At 44.5% G+C, this 16,985-nt stretch overlaps 9 protein-coding genes across 9 annotated transcripts; 4 read left to right on the forward strand and 5 right to left on the reverse strand.

Annotated features, from left to right (window-relative positions):
- Positions 1–2,677: 2,677 nt before the first annotated feature.
- On the reverse strand, positions 2,678–5,446 carry K450DRAFT_232400 (uncharacterized protein). The gene is made up of 7 exons (XM_051587582.1): positions 4,966–5,446; positions 4,247–4,902; positions 4,077–4,170; positions 3,968–4,000; positions 3,734–3,902; positions 3,273–3,662; positions 2,678–3,211 (listed from the first exon to the last, which is right to left on the reverse strand). The coding sequence occupies exons 1-7, from the start codon at positions 5,412–5,414 to the stop codon at positions 2,867–2,869; spliced, it is 2,136 nt and encodes a 711-aa protein (XP_051446304.1). The 5' UTR covers positions 5,415–5,446; the 3' UTR covers positions 2,678–2,866.
- A 47-nt stretch (positions 5,447–5,493) lies between these two features.
- K450DRAFT_232404 (uncharacterized protein) lies at positions 5,494–6,717 on the forward strand. Its single transcript, XM_051587583.1, has 5 exons — positions 5,494–5,571; positions 5,635–5,744; positions 5,817–6,062; positions 6,149–6,376; positions 6,489–6,717. The coding sequence occupies exons 1-5, from the start codon at positions 5,569–5,571 to the stop codon at positions 6,613–6,615; spliced, it is 714 nt and encodes a 237-aa protein (XP_051446305.1). The 5' UTR covers positions 5,494–5,568; the 3' UTR covers positions 6,616–6,717.
- Positions 6,600–9,147, forward strand: K450DRAFT_232407 (uncharacterized protein). The gene is made up of 3 exons (XM_051587584.1): positions 6,600–8,018; positions 8,103–8,237; positions 8,321–9,147. Exons 1-3 carry the CDS (start codon positions 6,819–6,821, stop codon positions 9,008–9,010), a joined length of 2,025 nt encoding a protein of 674 aa, XP_051446306.1. The 5' UTR covers positions 6,600–6,818; the 3' UTR covers positions 9,011–9,147.
- K450DRAFT_232414 (uncharacterized protein) lies at positions 9,148–9,919 on the reverse strand. Its single transcript, XM_051587585.1, has 2 exons — positions 9,821–9,919; positions 9,148–9,741 (listed from the first exon to the last, which is right to left on the reverse strand). The coding sequence occupies exon 2, from the start codon at positions 9,540–9,542 to the stop codon at positions 9,285–9,287; it is 258 nt and encodes an 85-aa protein (XP_051446307.1). The 5' UTR covers positions 9,543–9,741; positions 9,821–9,919; the 3' UTR covers positions 9,148–9,284.
- On the reverse strand, positions 9,382–10,334 carry K450DRAFT_232416 (uncharacterized protein). Its single transcript, XM_051587586.1, has 3 exons — positions 10,095–10,334; positions 9,821–9,971; positions 9,382–9,741 (listed from the first exon to the last, which is right to left on the reverse strand). Exons 1-3 carry the CDS (start codon positions 10,140–10,142, stop codon positions 9,635–9,637), a joined length of 306 nt encoding a protein of 101 aa, XP_051446308.1. The 5' UTR covers positions 10,143–10,334; the 3' UTR covers positions 9,382–9,634.
- Positions 10,335–11,390: 1,056 nt separating this feature from the next.
- Positions 11,391–12,145, forward strand: K450DRAFT_232420 (uncharacterized protein). Its single transcript, XM_051587587.1, has one exon. It carries the CDS (start codon positions 11,428–11,430, stop codon positions 11,878–11,880), a length of 453 nt encoding a protein of 150 aa, XP_051446309.1. The 5' UTR covers positions 11,391–11,427; the 3' UTR covers positions 11,881–12,145.
- Positions 12,146–12,202: 57 nt separating this feature from the next.
- Positions 12,203–12,811, forward strand: K450DRAFT_232421 (uncharacterized protein). Its single transcript, XM_051587588.1, has one exon. It carries the CDS (start codon positions 12,224–12,226, stop codon positions 12,737–12,739), a length of 516 nt encoding a protein of 171 aa, XP_051446310.1. The 5' UTR covers positions 12,203–12,223; the 3' UTR covers positions 12,740–12,811.
- K450DRAFT_232424 (uncharacterized protein) lies at positions 12,812–14,005 on the reverse strand. Its single transcript, XM_051587589.1, has 3 exons — positions 13,844–14,005; positions 13,096–13,772; positions 12,812–13,027 (listed from the first exon to the last, which is right to left on the reverse strand). The coding sequence occupies exons 1-3, from the start codon at positions 13,948–13,950 to the stop codon at positions 12,885–12,887; spliced, it is 927 nt and encodes a 308-aa protein (XP_051446311.1). The 5' UTR covers positions 13,951–14,005; the 3' UTR covers positions 12,812–12,884.
- A 684-nt stretch (positions 14,006–14,689) lies between these two features.
- K450DRAFT_232431 (uncharacterized protein) lies at positions 14,690–16,741 on the reverse strand. Its single transcript, XM_051587590.1, has 3 exons — positions 16,560–16,741; positions 16,170–16,319; positions 14,690–16,012 (listed from the first exon to the last, which is right to left on the reverse strand). The coding sequence occupies exons 1-3, from the start codon at positions 16,601–16,603 to the stop codon at positions 14,782–14,784; spliced, it is 1,425 nt and encodes a 474-aa protein (XP_051446312.1). The 5' UTR covers positions 16,604–16,741; the 3' UTR covers positions 14,690–14,781.
- Between the last annotated feature and the right edge of the window lie 244 nt (positions 16,742–16,985).

Consider the following 16,985-nt stretch of genomic DNA (forward strand, 5'->3'; position numbering starts at 1 on the left):
TCGGGGTCAGGGCCAACGACTTGCAGCTCTTCCTCTCTAGCGTTCCTAAGCATTTCGTCTGGCCATTTCAAACCCCAGTCGTTCTGTCGCATAGGTTCTTCTTCCTTAGTGATGTCAACCATGGAACTACCAATAAAATCAGGGATTAGACTTCTTGACGCCTTAGCTCTTTGCGGTAATCGTTGCACACTGTTGCTGGTCCTGGCTGACTGTATGTAGCCCTTTTGAGCGTTCTTTTCTCTTTCTCGTCTTTCCAACAAAGGTGCGTCGTCAGGTAGAGAGACTGTCCTGTCCCTTCCGTTTCTTTTTGATGTTGCCACGGACAACGATCTACTGCGTCGAGCTAAAACCTCTGCACTTTTGCTCTGAGTCGGCTGCGCCTGCTGCTGTGGTTGCTGGTACTTTAGTTGTGACATATCCGATCCTATTGAAGCAGACCGAAGTCTTCTGGACAGCTGTTCATAAGTCTCCTCCTCTCCCTCATTGTCGTTGGCCGAGTCGTCCCCATATGATCTGTACCGAGTATCTTTCGAGTTGAATTCTGAACTGGTTGGTGATAGAATTGCCGTCGGTCGGATGATAGCTGTCGCACGAGGTTTATCACCAAGTGCTGAACGCCTGTGTTGCGGTAAGGGTTTGTCTGTCCGGGGATCGTAAGAGCTTTCAAGCGTACTCCATCTTCGCGCTTTGGAAGGCTGCTTCAATACGCTATTTGGGACTTCTGGATTCACGTGATTCGGCTCATACATCCCATTTTCGAGGTTAAAAGTGACTTGCGGCTTCTTAGGCTCTGGTGCTACTGTAGAAGGTCTGTTCACAGATTCTCGAAGTCGTGATGTAGAGTATCGAGGAACGTAATGTTCTGGTTCGGCTTTGTGTGTGTTGGGATTATATTGAACAGAAGATGATCGTGAATGAGAACCTGTTTCTTTCGACTGTCCGGTTCGGATAACACCTCGTGAAGCCATTTTCAAAGAACCATGCATGCCTTCTGACCTTGCCGCTTGAACATTGCTCACATGTGGTGAGGATTCATGTCTTTGTTTGGTATCTGATGGCACTATGTCGTCTACACGGCTTATATATCCATTCTTAGGCAACATGTTGCTGTTGCTTCGCTTGTGAAGGCGTTGGTCGGTGTACTGCGAGTTTGAAACAGTATATGCCCGATGGAGTTTGTTTGTTGACTGGTCGTTGTCTTCAGAATTTGGCAGACCTAGCTCTCGTATCCCGACTAATTTCGGATCATACAAAGAACCCTGAGAGTTTGCTGTTTCTCTTGCAGCAGCAGTTTCATACGTATCGGCGATACTATAGCGCTTGGATACCAGTGCTGGATGAGATTGGTAATGTCTGCTGGTACAGGATGAGTACAAAGTAGCGAAACAGTGTTTGCGGAAGCAAAAGACCCACGTACCTTTTGTGCGAAAGATTTTCGTTGTTCAACAGCGTTCTTCTAGGAGATGGGGTGCGCAAAGCTGCCGTGGGGGAATCCATCTCTCTTAAAAAGGCGTGCTGTTCATAGTCTAATTCAACGGCCATCAAATCTGACGAATCATCACCGTCTCCTGAGAGGGAAAAAGTGAAACATGAATATGAGTGGATGTTCAATATAAAATTCAGGGCAAAAAAGAAGCAACCGGAAGGGCTATTTACCATTCTTGAGCTGATTAAAGATTTGTGCGCTCTCACACCGGTCCGTCATAGCAAGTTGACGGTTTCGTCGTATGTAGCTTGGATATAATAAAAAATCATCCGTACCAGCCTTGGACGGAACGGGTGTCACAAGCGTCCGAGTAATATTATTGATCTCTTCCTCATCGAACTCTGGTACAAAGAGGTCATGACGATCGGAACTTTGCCACGGAAAATAAGGTGCTGATTTATCATGCAGAGAATCGTGCCATTCTAAACTCTCAGCGTAAGATGAGCTATCGTCCATGTTAGTGTAGATGCACTAGTGACTGGACGGTTTGTGAATGAACAAGCTCAGTCGACTGGGGCTTATGGAAAAAATGGATATTGTTTTGAAAGGAGGAACGGAAAGAGTTGTTTATGACCAAGCTTGAAAAGGCAATCAAAGAACCTCAAGTTGCTTGTTGTGACGCAAGACATCCTATCCAACACCTTACAACTTTGCAGATCATGTACGCGATAGGCATACCAACAAATAGTCCACCGCACTGCTGCGAATTCAGAAGGTGTGCCTATGGCTGGACTTATCGCCGTTTATGATGATCATGGCCCAAACCCATCCAAAATTTTGATGTTTACCGCCACTTTTCAGCCATATGGCACTGAAGGTGAACGAAAGTGCGTGCATTCATGTCTGTATAGCACCCGATCACTAGCAGCTTGTTATGTGGACTTTACTGACGACAGAATGGAGGACGGTATTTCACAAAATCACTGAACACCCCCACGGTCTTAGATTAATGTTTCTTGCAAATTTTGTGCAGGTATGCGGGGTTTAAATGCCTTTTTGGGAATGATGAAAATTGATCGCGGCCAAAGTCTTGTGGCCATGACTATCAGGCCTTGCGCACACTGCAATGTTTGGATTGAATATGTTCAAAGACATGGAGCGAGCGAAATTTATTGTTTGTACATGATCCTTGATAAAAAGGAAAATACAATACTTGAAATATTACGGTCTTAAAGAATGAGACGAGATATCCCCTTCATGAACACAAAACACTTTAAACAACCTCTTATGTAATTTTGAATTTTGATTGTTATTTCTTTCAAATTGTTACCAGAAAGAAAGATGTAGCGAAATTACAAAAGTTGAATACAAAAAACAGAAACATTGAACTTTTCAAAAAGAAAAAACGAAAATTATAAGGAATAGCATGCACCGAGCTTATTACACAGCAACGGCGACCTCGCTGGAAGCTTCTGGATTAGGGTTCTTGCCCTTTCGATAGAATCTGGTTTCGTTGGGATCAAATCCAGCTTCTGGAGCACCGAAAATGGCCCATTCTGGGGTCTTGGCGACATAGTCAAGACTATTGAAAGGTTTGCCGCTCTCCAACAACTCAAAGAACTTGGGGTAATCGATGTGTGTATGCCATTCGTTATTGATCTTGAATTGCTTGGAAGCAATGAGGATAGAGCAGGAGTGAGCATGTTCACAAGCAATCTCGTAGTCATCTCCAACAGCTGCCACAATCTTCTTGCAGAATTCAACAACTTCAGTATGGTATGGGACCTGGAAGTGAGGTGTTAATAAAATATGGTTCAATAGGTGGGCCCCAAAAATATCTACTCACATTGGCCATAGTCAAGCTGCTAGCGCCACTGTAACCGCAGTAGGTTACACCCTTGACTTCAATAAAGCTTGGTCGACCGCGACGAATGAGCTCCACATAGTTGCCAATATCATCGGTATTATAGTCCTTGACAAGAGTGAGTCTGAAAACTGTTCGTTGTCCCTTGGTGGCCAAGGAATCTAAACTTGCCAAGAAGCGCTCCCAGAAATCTCTGAACAAAGGTCGATCAATCTTCTTCAAACTCTCCTTTGTACTGGCATCAATACTGACATAAAGTTGAGTGACTTGCTGCAAATCTGCAATTCGGTCAGGATGCTGTGCATTTGTAACCAAAAAGGTGGATATTTTTCTTTCATGAAGCTTTTGGACAAACTCATTGATATGAGGGTACTGGTGGAAAGGCGGAATGGTTTAGATGTCATCTAACTCGCGCTGGACGCAGTAGCAGAATGATGACTTACAAAGATAGGTTCTCCTACTAGGGATAGAGCACAGTGCTTAACGTTGAACGCTTCCTGGAATCGATCAGCTTTGACACCAGGAACACCCTTCAATTGTTTGATCATTTTGTAGTGGTTTTCCAAAACACCCTGGACGATAAATTCAGGGTCGTCTACCTTCCATCGCCAACTGTAAGCCATGTAAGATGTCAATTGCCACATTCACTATTTGCTCACGACGACATGTCTACTTACGTCTTTCCAACAGGGTTTGTGTGATGGCGCCAGCTGTAAAAGGACGGGTTTGGATACTTTAGCATGCTATAAGAGTAGATAATGACCATCACAAGCAAGTCTAACGTACCAGAAAACACATTTGTTTGAGCAAGCGAGAGAAGGAGTGCTCTCGCTACACAAATGAGATTGAATGCCATAGAATGAGTGTTTGTAGCAGAAGCCTGTGGTATCGTAAATTGGATGGCAATGGTTAACAAACTGGTGGAATTGAGCGAAGATTTCAAAAAGCATACGCACCTCGACCACGGAGAGCCGCCTTGGTCCAACGACAGATCTTTACACCAGAGTGGGATCCAACAATTTTGTAACCTTGCTTTGTGAGGTTCTTGTGAAGCATAGGAGACACCATTTCTCTAGCAACGGGAGCTGCAGTCGCTTCAACAGTGGTACCTATGCTTCTCTTAGGCTTAGCCTTGCTGTTCTCAAAAGCTTCCTCCTCTTCGGCTCGGTTGATTTTAGCAGCCTTGATCTTGGAGGCCATTTTGCCCATATCTTCCAAATCAACCATTTCGTCTCCTGAGCCATCATCGTCACCAGCCCCAATATCCTTGTTGAGTTCACCATCATCGACTTCCTCGTCGTCGTCCTCAGAGTCGTATTCAATGTTAGTGGGATGGAAATCGAGAGCATGACCGTCTTCAAGTTCGGCGATAAACCCAGAAGTCCAGGCGGAAAACTGAGCTTGTTGGTCGGCGTTCTTGTCGCAAGCACCCAATGGATAAATACGGGAAGCACCCAATTGACCGAACCACTTGTCGATGTCTGCACTGGCGACGTTGAATTCATCACCGTATTCAGAATCACCGAGACCACACACTGCAAAGCGAACTTTCTGCAAGGAAAGTCGATCCACACGGAAGTCATATCTAAGATCCCGAGTCCACTTTGAGAACCTGAAAGTAAGATAGAGCAATAAGTATACATCACCTCTGACAACAATTAATTGAAAGACTTACCAATCCAATGGGCCTTCGACATTATAGGAAGACAGAATGAAGACACAGATTGCAGTTTCGGTCAAGAAGTCGTCGTTGTCGTAGTCTACAATATCCATGACGGTGATCTTCTGGACCTGGACCTTGGGACCGGCGGCTTCTAGGTTCTGCTGAAGTTGATCAGCAAATCTCTTAGCGGTGCCAGTCAGAGAGGCATAAAATATCTTGATGTGCTCAATTTCAACCGGCTCGTTCGAATTAGAGCAAGCGCAAGCAGAAGCTGCCGAATCATCGGCTTTGCAGCATCCAGATTCAGCTGTTTCCTTTGATGGAGAATCTGAGTTGCAACAACCACCGTCAGCATTTCCACCACAGCAGCCGCTGTTGTTTTGCTCCTCAACGGCAGGCTCGGTTCCGAATGTAACAATGTTTCGGAAGCCTGATATGATGTTGTTCACTAATTCACTCATGTTGGAGACAGTGTCAGGAACAATATGCTTTCTTTTTTTTTTTCTCTTGGACTGAGTGAGGAGGAAAAAAAGTGTGACTGTTACTTTCTGTTAGTGTTTGAGCGCTTAGCTGTTCAGCCGTGTTATATTTTTGACCTTCACATCGTAACCCGCCATGGTACGTACATGTCGTCCAATGCGCGCACGTATGCTATTTACACGCCTAATGACTTTTCAATAGACTACCGCAGCTAGACCGACGTTTGATCCAGCAAAAGGAAGCGATAACAAGCGACCTACATTCCAATGGGGATCAAGAGATTTACCAGCTCATACCAAACTCAAATACAGGTAAACACATCGCAACGGTTCAGCAGAGCGTGGTTGGATGATAGCATTGACGTTTTGCCCTTCTTTTTATAGACAACCTGGTCAAGGTACCAGCGATGAAATTGCCGATCGCGATCTTTTGAAAGAGGAGCTGCGACGAGGTGAACGAGAACACTATGAAGCACTGGAACGAGAGAAAGGAGGATTTGTCTCAACACAGCGACGAGTACTACCATCGGGGGATGACACAGATGATCCAGAAGAAAGGCGACAACGGTTACTTGCGGAAGCAGAAAAATTAGCAGCGTTGGATAAAGATGATAGCGACGACAGTAATAGGTGAGCACTAGCTGAAGCATATGAAGAGAAAATTTATATGTTTTTTGGTGAAAATTCTTTTTGCTAATCAATACATTACTTTATAGTGACGATAGTAGTGACGAAGACGACGATGATGATGACGACGACGATGATAATACAGCCGAGCTGCTGGCCGAGTTAGAAAAGATCAAGAAGGAACGTGCTGAAGAAAAAGAACGACAGGAACGACAGCGACAAGAAGAAGCTGAAGCGGCTAAAGAAGAACAAGCCATGACGGGTAACCCTTTGCTTGACTTGGCCGAAGAGAAGCGAGACTTCAGCGTTAAACGAAGGTAAAGCACGGTTTCTTATTGGTTACTTGGTGGAAAAAGGCTCAATCAAAGGACCGAAAATGGTGGAGAGACAAATTTCTGATGACTAAACGGGGTAATACTCTTCATTTAGATGGGACGACGATGTTATCTTTAAAAATCAAGCCAGAGGAGTGGACGATAAACCCAAGAAGCGCTTCATTAATGACACTCTTCGATCTGATTTCCACCGACGATTCCTTGGAAAGTACATCCGTTAAACCGTTGTAATAAAATCATGAACAGCCCTTCACGTGAGAAGAACATATCCGGGGTATGTTTTGAGTCACCGAGTGGTTAACCAGTGAGAATGGCCAGCCAGCCAGTGGAAATTTGAGTTGAAAGCCAACACAGAAAAAAATAAGGGAAACTTGTTTGTTGAGTTGTTGTACCTGTCCCTTCTTTTTTTATTTTTTGTCTAACCATGGTCGTCGAAGCTGAAGCTGCCCTGGCCAACGTATCGGATCACTACAAGCGTTTGTTCCAAAAGCACGCTTCCAAGGAACTGAATGGAGATCACTTTATGACCAAGGATGATTTCTTAGATGCCGTTGCCCCTGGAGAGGATTTCAAAAAGATTGAGCGAAACCAGTTTGCTCTTTTGTTTCGTTTGGCTGACAAAGGTGAAAAGGGTTACTTGTCGTTTAACGATTTCATAATCTTCCAAAATCTCTTGTCCAAGCCTGATGCCGAGTACGAGATTGCCTTCAAGCTGTTTGATAGCCACGGCTCCGGCAAGATTACCTTTGACCAGTTCAAGCAGGTCTTGTCGTCCAACTTGCCACCCGAAGCTGTCCCCTTTGATTTCGATTGCGACTGGCTCAAACTTTATATTGGAAACAAGGAAGGTCATCACGAACTTACCTATGCCGAGTTCACACAATTGTTGAAGGGTCTTCAAGGCGAGCGCCTTCGCCAAGAGTTCAAGCACTATGACCAGAAACAAACTGGCTATATTGAACCAGACCACTTTAAGCAGATTATTCTCGACATCGCGAAGCATAAGCTGTCGGATACCGTTATCGAACAGCTTCCGACCTTGTGCAACCTCTACGCTGGCAACAAAATCACTTTCTCCAATGTCGTTGCTTTCCACAACGTTGTTCGTTCCATGGACATGGTTGAATCCATCATTCGAAAGGCGGTGAAGTCCAGCCCTGACCACAAGATTACCAAGCAAGACTTTTTGCATCAGGCCGCTCATTCCAGTCGTTACTCTTTATTCACTCCTATGGAAGCAGATATCATTTTCCATTTTGCTGGGGTTAATAACTCCTCTGGTCGTCTGTCTCTTGAGGACTTCGCTCAGATCTTGGACCCACGTTGGAAGATACCCGAACAACTGCCAAGCCAAGTTCACCTTGGGCAGGGAGATCAGAAGAAGAAGCACGGATTTGGCTGGGAGGTGATAGAGAGTGCATATGCATTTACCTTGGGTGCTATTGCTGGTGCTGTCGGAGCCACTGCTGTATACCCCATTGACTTAGTCAAGACCCGCATGCAAAACCAACGTTCCAAGGTGGTTGGTGAACTGCTGTACAAGAACAGCATTGATTGCTTCAAGAAAGTCATTAAGAATGAAGGCTTCCTTGGTCTTTACCGTGGTCTTGGTCCTCAACTTGTGGTAAGCATCTCGCGTCATATTGTTTTCATGTGATTTTTCTTTTGGGCGAGAATCGTGTTGTTAATCCCATGACATTTTGTATAGGGTGTTGCTCCCGAGAAAGCCATCAAGTTGACGGTCAATGATCTCATGCGCGGCAAGCTGAAGAACAAGGAGACTGGTGAAATTAAGTTCTGGCATGAAATGGTTGCTGGTGGTACCGCTGGTGCCTCTCAAGTTGTAAGTTAAAACCCCAACATTGCAATATGTTCGTTTGATCGTGGGGATAGTAAGTCATTGATTTCTAAATATCTCTCGTATAGGTGTTCACAAATCCTTTGGAAATTGTCAAGATTCGACTTCAAATTCAGGGTGAACAAGCAAAGAACTTGGATGTGCCCAAGCGATCGGCCATTTGGATTGTAAAGAATTTGGGTGTGGTTGGTCTTTACAAGGGAGCCACTGCATGTTTGTTGCGTGATGTTCCTTTCTCTGCCATCTACTTCCCTGCCTATGCGCACTTGAAGAAGGACATCTTCCATGAAGGCCCTGACCACAAACTCACCATTGGTGAGCTGCTCACAGCGGGTGCTATTGCCGGTATGCCTGCCGCATACTTCACAACTCCTGCCGATGTGATCAAGACGAGATTGCAGGTCGAAGCTCGAAAAGGTCAAACATCGTATAACGGCATTGCCGACGCAGCTAGGAAGATTTATGCCGAAGAAGGCTTCAAGGCTTTCTTCAAGGGTGGACCTGCCAGAATTTTCCGTAGCTCACCTCAATTTGGTGTCACCTTGACTGTATACGAATTGTTGCACACTTGGCTCCCACTGCCCGGAGCTGAGACAGCCGGCACGACGACGACTGCTACCAAATCATCAGACGATTACAATAACATGGGCTTGTTGCGATCTAGAAATGCTCTCAAGATGCTGTTAGACTTGGATTACCGGTTTGGCGTTTATAGACTGCCCAACACCACTGCCAACGCTCCCACTGAGAGTGCATAGAAAATTACATACGAATACAACTGATAGAAGACGCTGATAGTTGGTCTATGCAAGAGTTAAACCCTCCCCCCCCCCAAAAAAAAATATGAGAACTGCTGTCAGTTATATTAAAAACCTTCATTCACCCACCTAGAAAATTTTTTATCCTACATTTTCCCTACTTTTACTTGAAGTTGGCTGTACCGACAGTGAACAAGTCATTGTGTGCATGGCGTCTAGTATGTTCTGTTTTTCCTCTCTTATTCTATAATTGCAAGAAAGTAGAATGAGAAGTTTATGTTTTCCCTAATGCGTCATATGCTCCAATAAAAAGGACATAGAGGTACCGAAAGATCAAAGATGAAGAAGGGCTTTGGAAGAAAGAAATAGAAAAAAAAAAGACTGGGGAATCAAATATCATCGGAAGTACACGAAAACCTTTCTGGGAATATGAGAGTGGAGAGCGAGGATTCCGAACTGGTCCCCACACGATGACAATCTTCTTTTTAGACAAGACTCGCACGAACTTTTTCAGCATACGATTTTGTAACATGCTAAATTGCACGGCTTTCTGCCACCCATTGAATAGGACTAACGTATGCGAAATGAAGATTATTTATTACCACCACTGCATGAAGCCTCCAGTTAAGGATTGGATATTCGCTCTATGGACATGACTGATTTATTTCTTTGGCCAGCCTTGAAATCTTTGTTGCAGTCAGGGGAAATCTCATGTAGCCATCGAGGTATACCTTGATGAGCAAAATTTTTTTTTTGTTTTGTATTAAAAACGATGTCTGGCTCGCCTACGAAGCGCGTTGGAACACTTACCGACTTCGTTGGGCTTGCACAAACATTTGATGTGAATATGCCGTGTTTTGCGTAATTCTCGGCAGGTCTCGCACTGGGTGGCCGGCCGCCCTTTTCTGCGTATTGGCACCAATGGACGATTACTATGCGTACACCGTGATGATCGATGTCCCTATCAAAATAGACAAGGAATGTATGTCGAAAGAAATAGGAAAGTGGCTTTACTATAGAGGTTCACTTCATACGAGGTAAACTGAGGTTTAAAGTATTTCTACAGAACGTGTGTATTTTTTACCTTAATACATGACATACAGGAAAACTTTGTGTTGTTGATAATTATCATTACGGTATATATAAATGTTGAGAGAGTGCGGCGGGTTGTTTGAAATTTGGAAGCAATTCATGAACAAGCCAAGAGTTTATATAGACCGCATGATAAGCATCCTCAGGGGACTGGAGTGGGTTGATTGAGGCATTATACTGCAGTACTCGTAGCTGGCGAGTCCATTTTTGCTATTGGCTGATTGATACATTTACACGTTCAAAAAAAAAATGCCTCAAATTTTGGTTACGATAAGAAATTATTGCAGACAGACGTATTGAAAGTGTTACCATTAGCTTTTATTCGATCTACCAACAAACGAAAAAATGAACACCACATACATTCCAACATCAATAGAAGGGTATGATGCTGACAAAAGTATATCGTCTTAACAACGCTTTTTTTGAAGAACGTGAATATTACAAGTATGCGCCGCCTCGTTCTCCTCTCCATCCTTACTCGTCCTTTCTAGACAGCACTTTCAAGTGCAACATCAATCAAAAGTATCTCAAATGGCTTGGGTGCTCATACAATCTTGACTATAGCAGTTATAGGCTAAATTGGCGCAGGGGTTTGGCATCATCAAGTCTAAGCTGTGCCTTGTTCATGACTGAATTATAGACGTGAAAAAAAAAAATGCATTTAAACATGGTGGCTAATAATGGCGCTTCAGGGTATCCGCACTGTAAATCAAATGGCTTGCCATGTTTCAGTCAAAAGTGAGCGAGTCCTGGAAACGTTTCATTTTCTGTTCAGGCAGAGGGATGTGTGCAGCGAGAAGGCGCGGTTATGGGCGGCGGCTATGGAAACATCTAGAGAAATCGGGATTGCATTTCGGGTGGTCATTGTTATGAAAGCGAGGCATATGATATGCAAATTCACGAACTTTCTGGATATTTTGCTACTGGTTATTTGTTTCACTGGGGTTTTTCCCGCCTTCATTGGCCAAGTTTTTTTTTATTGATAAAACTCAACGTCAAAGATAATGCTCGTTGCATATTCCCTGAAAATATTGCCATCACCTTGTATAGGTGTGCAATTCACCATACCTGTCATGAAGGGTAGAGAGAATCATTATTGCATTTTCCGAAGGCTCAGAGTGTTAACACCGGGACTTAGTTCTATTTTTTCAAATGATCTGATTTTTCATTCACTCATGCATCCATTTTTGGCACGAAATTTCGAGAGCTTTCGTCAATGTGCCGCCTGGGAAATTCTGACGCCATTTTGCAGCATAAAAAAACAATATATAAACGAAACGAGTACGTTGGCCATTCTACATCAATTCTATCAACACTACATAGCAATGTCACTAATCTCAACCACAGACCCTAACTTTGATCGCATGGAACGCCGATTGAACCAAGTGTTTGATCACTTCTTCACTGATCTTGGATTGACTCGCCGGGGCGGTGGCCAACAGCAGGACCAGACCCGAATTTCACCTGCCGTGGACATCTATGAGGACGACAAGGCTTGGCATGTACACACGGAGCTTCCTGGCGTCAAGAAAGAGGACATCAAACTGGAAACGCAAGGCAACAACGTTGTCATCTCCGGCGAGTTCAATCGCAACAAGGAACACAATGACAATAACGTGAGATACCAAGAACGCCGCTATGGAGCTTTCCAACGCACCATCCCTCTTCCGGACAATGTTGAAAAGAACAACATCAAGGCTAATTTCAACAATGGTGTTCTGGAGGTGTGTCTTCCCAAGTCAGTCGAAGCTTCCCCCAAGAAGATCACTATTTCGTGAAATCCCAGTATGAAAAACATTCGCTGAAAAATACATATTCCCCCATGGAACAAAAACAATTTCTTGCATGTTCTTTCATATGAATTATCCCTTTTTTTTTTTTTTTTATGAAAAAGCATCAGTAGTTCTTTTGGTTCATAATTGATATCCAATCTTTAGTTTGTTCGTAGTACATGCAAGCCCAATAAATTTTGGTATTTGTCCGTTTTGACCCAAGCGGAGATGGCGATTTTGGTATTTGTGACTTGACTGACTCAGTTTCCACCCCGATGACTCACAGCTTACTGGTTATTTAAGCGAGACGAATGATATCATATTCATCATCTTTTTCACGACCGTCAACATGGAAATCAAATACCAACGAGTGGAAGGGAAGAAGGATAACCTTGGAATGCCATGCTACGAACATCGATTTGATGGGTTGGTCATTTCAAGCGATAGCACATTGATAGATATGGACTTCGTCATAAAGTCTCTCAAGCAGTCTTACTGGGCAGGCACTCGACCTGAAGCAGTTGTACGTCGCGCCTGGGCGCATTCGATAGGAATGGGCATTTATGACGAGAAGACAGGAGCTCAGGTGGCCATGATGCGAGTTGTCACCGATTTTGCTGTCTATGCACATGCTTTCGACGTGTGGGTTGATCCAAATCATCGAGGCAAAGGATACTCCAAGGTCATGATGTCGTTCTTCACATCCTACCCGGAATTGAAAAGTGTCATTCGAATACAACTGACAACATCCGACGCACATACTCTCTACAGCCAATTTGGGTTTGGCCACCTTAAACATCCCGAGCGATTTTTAGAAGTGTGGAGAGATGCAGATACCTCTGCCAAACCAGATATTGGAATATAAGCGGATATTTATTCTAATGTTAAATGTGTACAGTGATATCCACAGAGCGTACTAATAAAATGTCAAGTCAAGCAGAATCAATCGAGAAGGAAAACAATCATCCTCAAGTATGTAAAGAAAAAATGGTATGGCCAGCCAGCGATTTTTAGTCGGCTTTGGCATGACGTCTCCTAGGTAATAGAAATAAGGCGGTACCCATGAGGACATAGCGCGAGATAAACATATTGGCCATGGCAACGAAGTAGAGAAAGGGACGGTATAAGACACCTAGTTCAATCAGAAAACCGACTAGGTGAAAGGAAGGAATGTCAGTCGATGGCAGCGCATAGCACATGGGATAGAAGGAATAAACTTACTTGGCGGAGGAGTGAATATGTAGTTGATATTGATTGTCGATTTGAGAGCCACGACATGGATCAATGGGGAATGATACAACCCATACAACATGAAGGCAAACATGGCGACTTTTGAGGATGCGGGCAAAACAAGGTATCGACCAGAGTAAACCATGTAAAAAGGTAAAATCAAGATGATAATGTGCTCTATTGCCAAGGAATGAGTATTTCTGTTCAACCTTCCATCACTCCACGAAGTTGCGAAAAACTCACCGGCAAAGAAATTGAACGTCTCCCCAATTAAGTAGTGGTCTCGCAGATCAGGGAACAGCAGGGCAGCGATGGTTCCCCAATAAGTGTGGAGATAAATATTGAATAACACGTGTGGTATAGGAGAAGATTTGTCGGGCCACGACATCACAAGGACCAACAAGATGGCGCTCATATGGCAGGGTTGTAGCATGAACAAGGTGGTCCCACGAATGAGTTTATGAATATAGGTAGTGGCCAACGAGATGACCAGGGCAGCAAACAAAGTCCGCTCGACCAGGCTGGCTTTTCTCGTTGGTGCAAAGTTAAACAATAGCTTGCGGTTGAGACCGGGACCAAAGGCAGCCAGGCCATAATAAGTGGTACCCAGCGCAAACACCAGAGAGAGGCATATCAATTCCAAACCATGCTGTGATGGAGGAACGTACCTGCATGAACCCATTGACATTAGTTTTTTCAACCTTTGGCCCCCATTCCGCTCCCCATGAAGAACAATTACCATGACCCAACCACAGATTGAGACCAGTCAGTTTCTGTGGGCACACCTGGGGCGAACTCAGTCATCCAGTTGCCCAGCGCACTGTAACCAGACCTCCACAAGTCCATACTCTACAAAGTAAAGGAATGTAAAGGGCAACAGAAAGAAACGAACAAAGAAAGTTGTGAAAGCGTTTTTCCCCCATTTTTTTTTATAATTCAACCCCCCTCCTCAGGTCCCAATTTTTTTTTTTTTTTTCTAGTTGGTTTCACTCCAATTAACCAACCACAAATCTTGTAGGAGAGACATCTTTTGCCACGGCTGCCCTATAACGGGTAATCATGGTATGGTCTGATTGGCAGACAATAAAAGCTCCTTATGCGGCCCTATGGTGGGCCGTCGTCATCGCTTCCATGGTCTATACAGAAGGTATTCTAGCCTTACTTTTAGAAAGAGCATGGCCTAGAGGGCATGTTGGACGTGAACAGCTATGGAGGGGTACTCTGCGTCTCTTCAACCAACGAATAGGGTGTGGTCAAGCGATGACATGTGGGGGGTTCGTCGACGCGTGGAACAGCGAAAATTTTGTGCAAGGGTTATGCGTCATACAGAAAATCCCAACGGGAAACAGGCAAAAATACGATGTGAACCTGTGTTTTATGAAAAATCCAACAACTTGTGAGGGAGGTGTACTGTTCTATAAACTCTGGAAGCGGGTCTTTGGGGATGAACAAACCAAATTCATATTTGAAATAAAAAAGGAAAAGGTGAGATAAAGAAAAAATGGCTCATACAGTTTTCGTGTTGGAGATGAAAAAACAAAAGCAAAAAAAATTTACCAACTGTAAAGGAGTGGAATGGGGGCGGGGGCGCGTAAGTCTTGGGAAAAACAAGTACAACAAACAGAATACAACAACAAAAAAAAATACATGATCAACATGACGGAGGGAAGGGGGACTTTACTGCAAGGGATGCACCAGGCCATCACGATGTTCACTAGGATGATGTTCAGTCCAAGATTGGTCAGGACGATACTGCCAACGGTTCATTGAAGGAATGTCTTCTTCAACGGGTGTATAGGATATAGCATTTGGCTTTGGATAAGGGGGGTTCATGGTAGGCACCATGCCGTATTGATACATGCGATCATCTGAAGGAGGTGGGGACGATATGCTAGAGACATAAGAAGATGAAAGGCTATTCGTTGAGTTGGTGCGATGACGGTCCCAGCCGTCGTTGTTGATGTGAATGTTAAGGCCCAATGGAGGTCGTTGGCCAGGGTAAGGGTTGGTAGGCTTCTCCACGTCAGGTTGGGCTGCATTACGGGCTAAATGCATATCAGGTGATGACAATTCGGGTGAAGAGGCGTTACCATCATGAGGCAGGTAACGACCCGAGGGGGGGTATTGAGCCATGGCAGGGGACATGGCAGGGTTATAACCAGTATCGCCGTCATGGTGTTGACGCGGTGGAGGGTGCATCATCATGATGGAATGGGGTGCCGATGGGGGAGGCATGTCCGTGATGGGAGCGGACCCGTAATGTGGAGGGAAGGTTGTATAAGGTGAATAAGGGTATCCATAGTCAGGCATGTTGGGAGGGGATTTTGAAAAGCTACGATCATCCGAAGGGGAACTTGGTAGGCTCTTAACACGACGTTGTCCTTTGTCAGTATAGTGTCCGGGACTTCTGCCACGTACCACCACAGGAAGGGATTTGCACACGGCCACGCGATGGATGCTGCTATCCGAGCAGCGAGCAAAGACTTCAACATTGAGATGGAAATATTGTTGGGTAGCACGACGTTTACCATTGTTAGCGGTGGCTGTCTTGAACTGAAGGCGCTCGAACATTGCTAGTCCATGTTGAGGGCCTTCTGTGCGCACTGGCTTGAGCGGTGGTGTAACCTGAGGACCCTTATCACGTTTCGCAGTATGCTGTACAAGATCGATGTATTTTCCACTCGAGGCTGCCTCAGCTGACACCCCAAATAAGAACTCTTCTACGGTGTAGGTTTGTCCATCGATACCCAACAAAATGGGTAATTCAGGCTCATACATATCTCCTTGTTTGGTAGCTTGCAGAGACAGGGTGGCGCTTACTTGGAAGTAATTACGGCGGTAACAGGTCCAGTCACCATTGGTAATAAAGAAACCTTTGTCAATCTTGGCGTGAATCTGAAGGTCATATCTGTAAAGGGGAATAAGTTTAGCGGGATTGCGGCATACTAAAATTGGAGGATGGGCCATTTTTTTTTTCCAAGGTTTGCGTGGGTGGGAATAGGCGTTATCCAATATAAATTTTTGGGGGGGGGGGAGGAGGGATTTCAAATGGGGTGGAAGCTTACCCAGTGGTGCGCTGCAAGTTGTAAAGACTATGATATTGGTGCGTCTTGGGCGAAAAGAAGCGATCCTTCTCTTCAATAGGTGACGGTGGTAAATCTTTGGTCGTGCCATGTCCAATATACTCCCAAGCGGGTGTTTCCGACTGCGCACTGCTGTACCTAAAGCGAAGCGGAGATTCAAAGGATCAGCATCAGTTTGAGGTTAGATGCGGATGAGGGCGCCTAAAAACGGCAAAAATTGATAGCGTTTGGGACATTCAAAATCCATTACTTACGAGTTCATGGTGGTGCCAAGAGGTGTGTTCGGGGGGCGAATCATGTCAGCATGTCTAGATGGATGGCAACATGTTGAGATTGGGATGATCAGTCATTCACCGGGGCTATGCAACTTACCCCTGATATGATTCGTAGTCGTCTTTCGGGGTCCACTTATGCATTCGAATATGATTTCTCTCTTTCAGATATAATAGATGTGGTCGTGCAAAAAGAAGCTCGGTCGGGGTAATGAAGGAAAGAAGGCAGAGAGAGAGAGAGAGAGAGAAGGAAAGGAGAAAGTCAGCCCCGAAGTGATCTCGATGAAAGTTTTTTTTTACGGTTGCAGTGCAATAATTCGAATAGGGAGCTTTACCGCGTGGTGCTCTCTTTTTTTTTTATAATTTATTTTTCCTTTGGTTCATGGGAATCTCGGTACGATAAATCTTCTTTTTTTTTATTTTTTTCATCGGACCATTTCTTCTTCAGTTGAAAGGAAGAAAGAGAGAGATTTTGAAAGACAGAGGTAGCACTCAAGATCCATTGTGTATGATAGTTGTGTCTATC

This window comes from Umbelopsis ramanniana (genome assembly GCF_025399195.1).
Source record: "Umbelopsis ramanniana AG unplaced genomic scaffold K450scaffold_15, whole genome shotgun sequence".
Lineage (NCBI taxonomy): Eukaryota > Fungi > Mucoromycota > Umbelopsidomycetes > Umbelopsidales > Umbelopsidaceae > Umbelopsis > Umbelopsis ramanniana.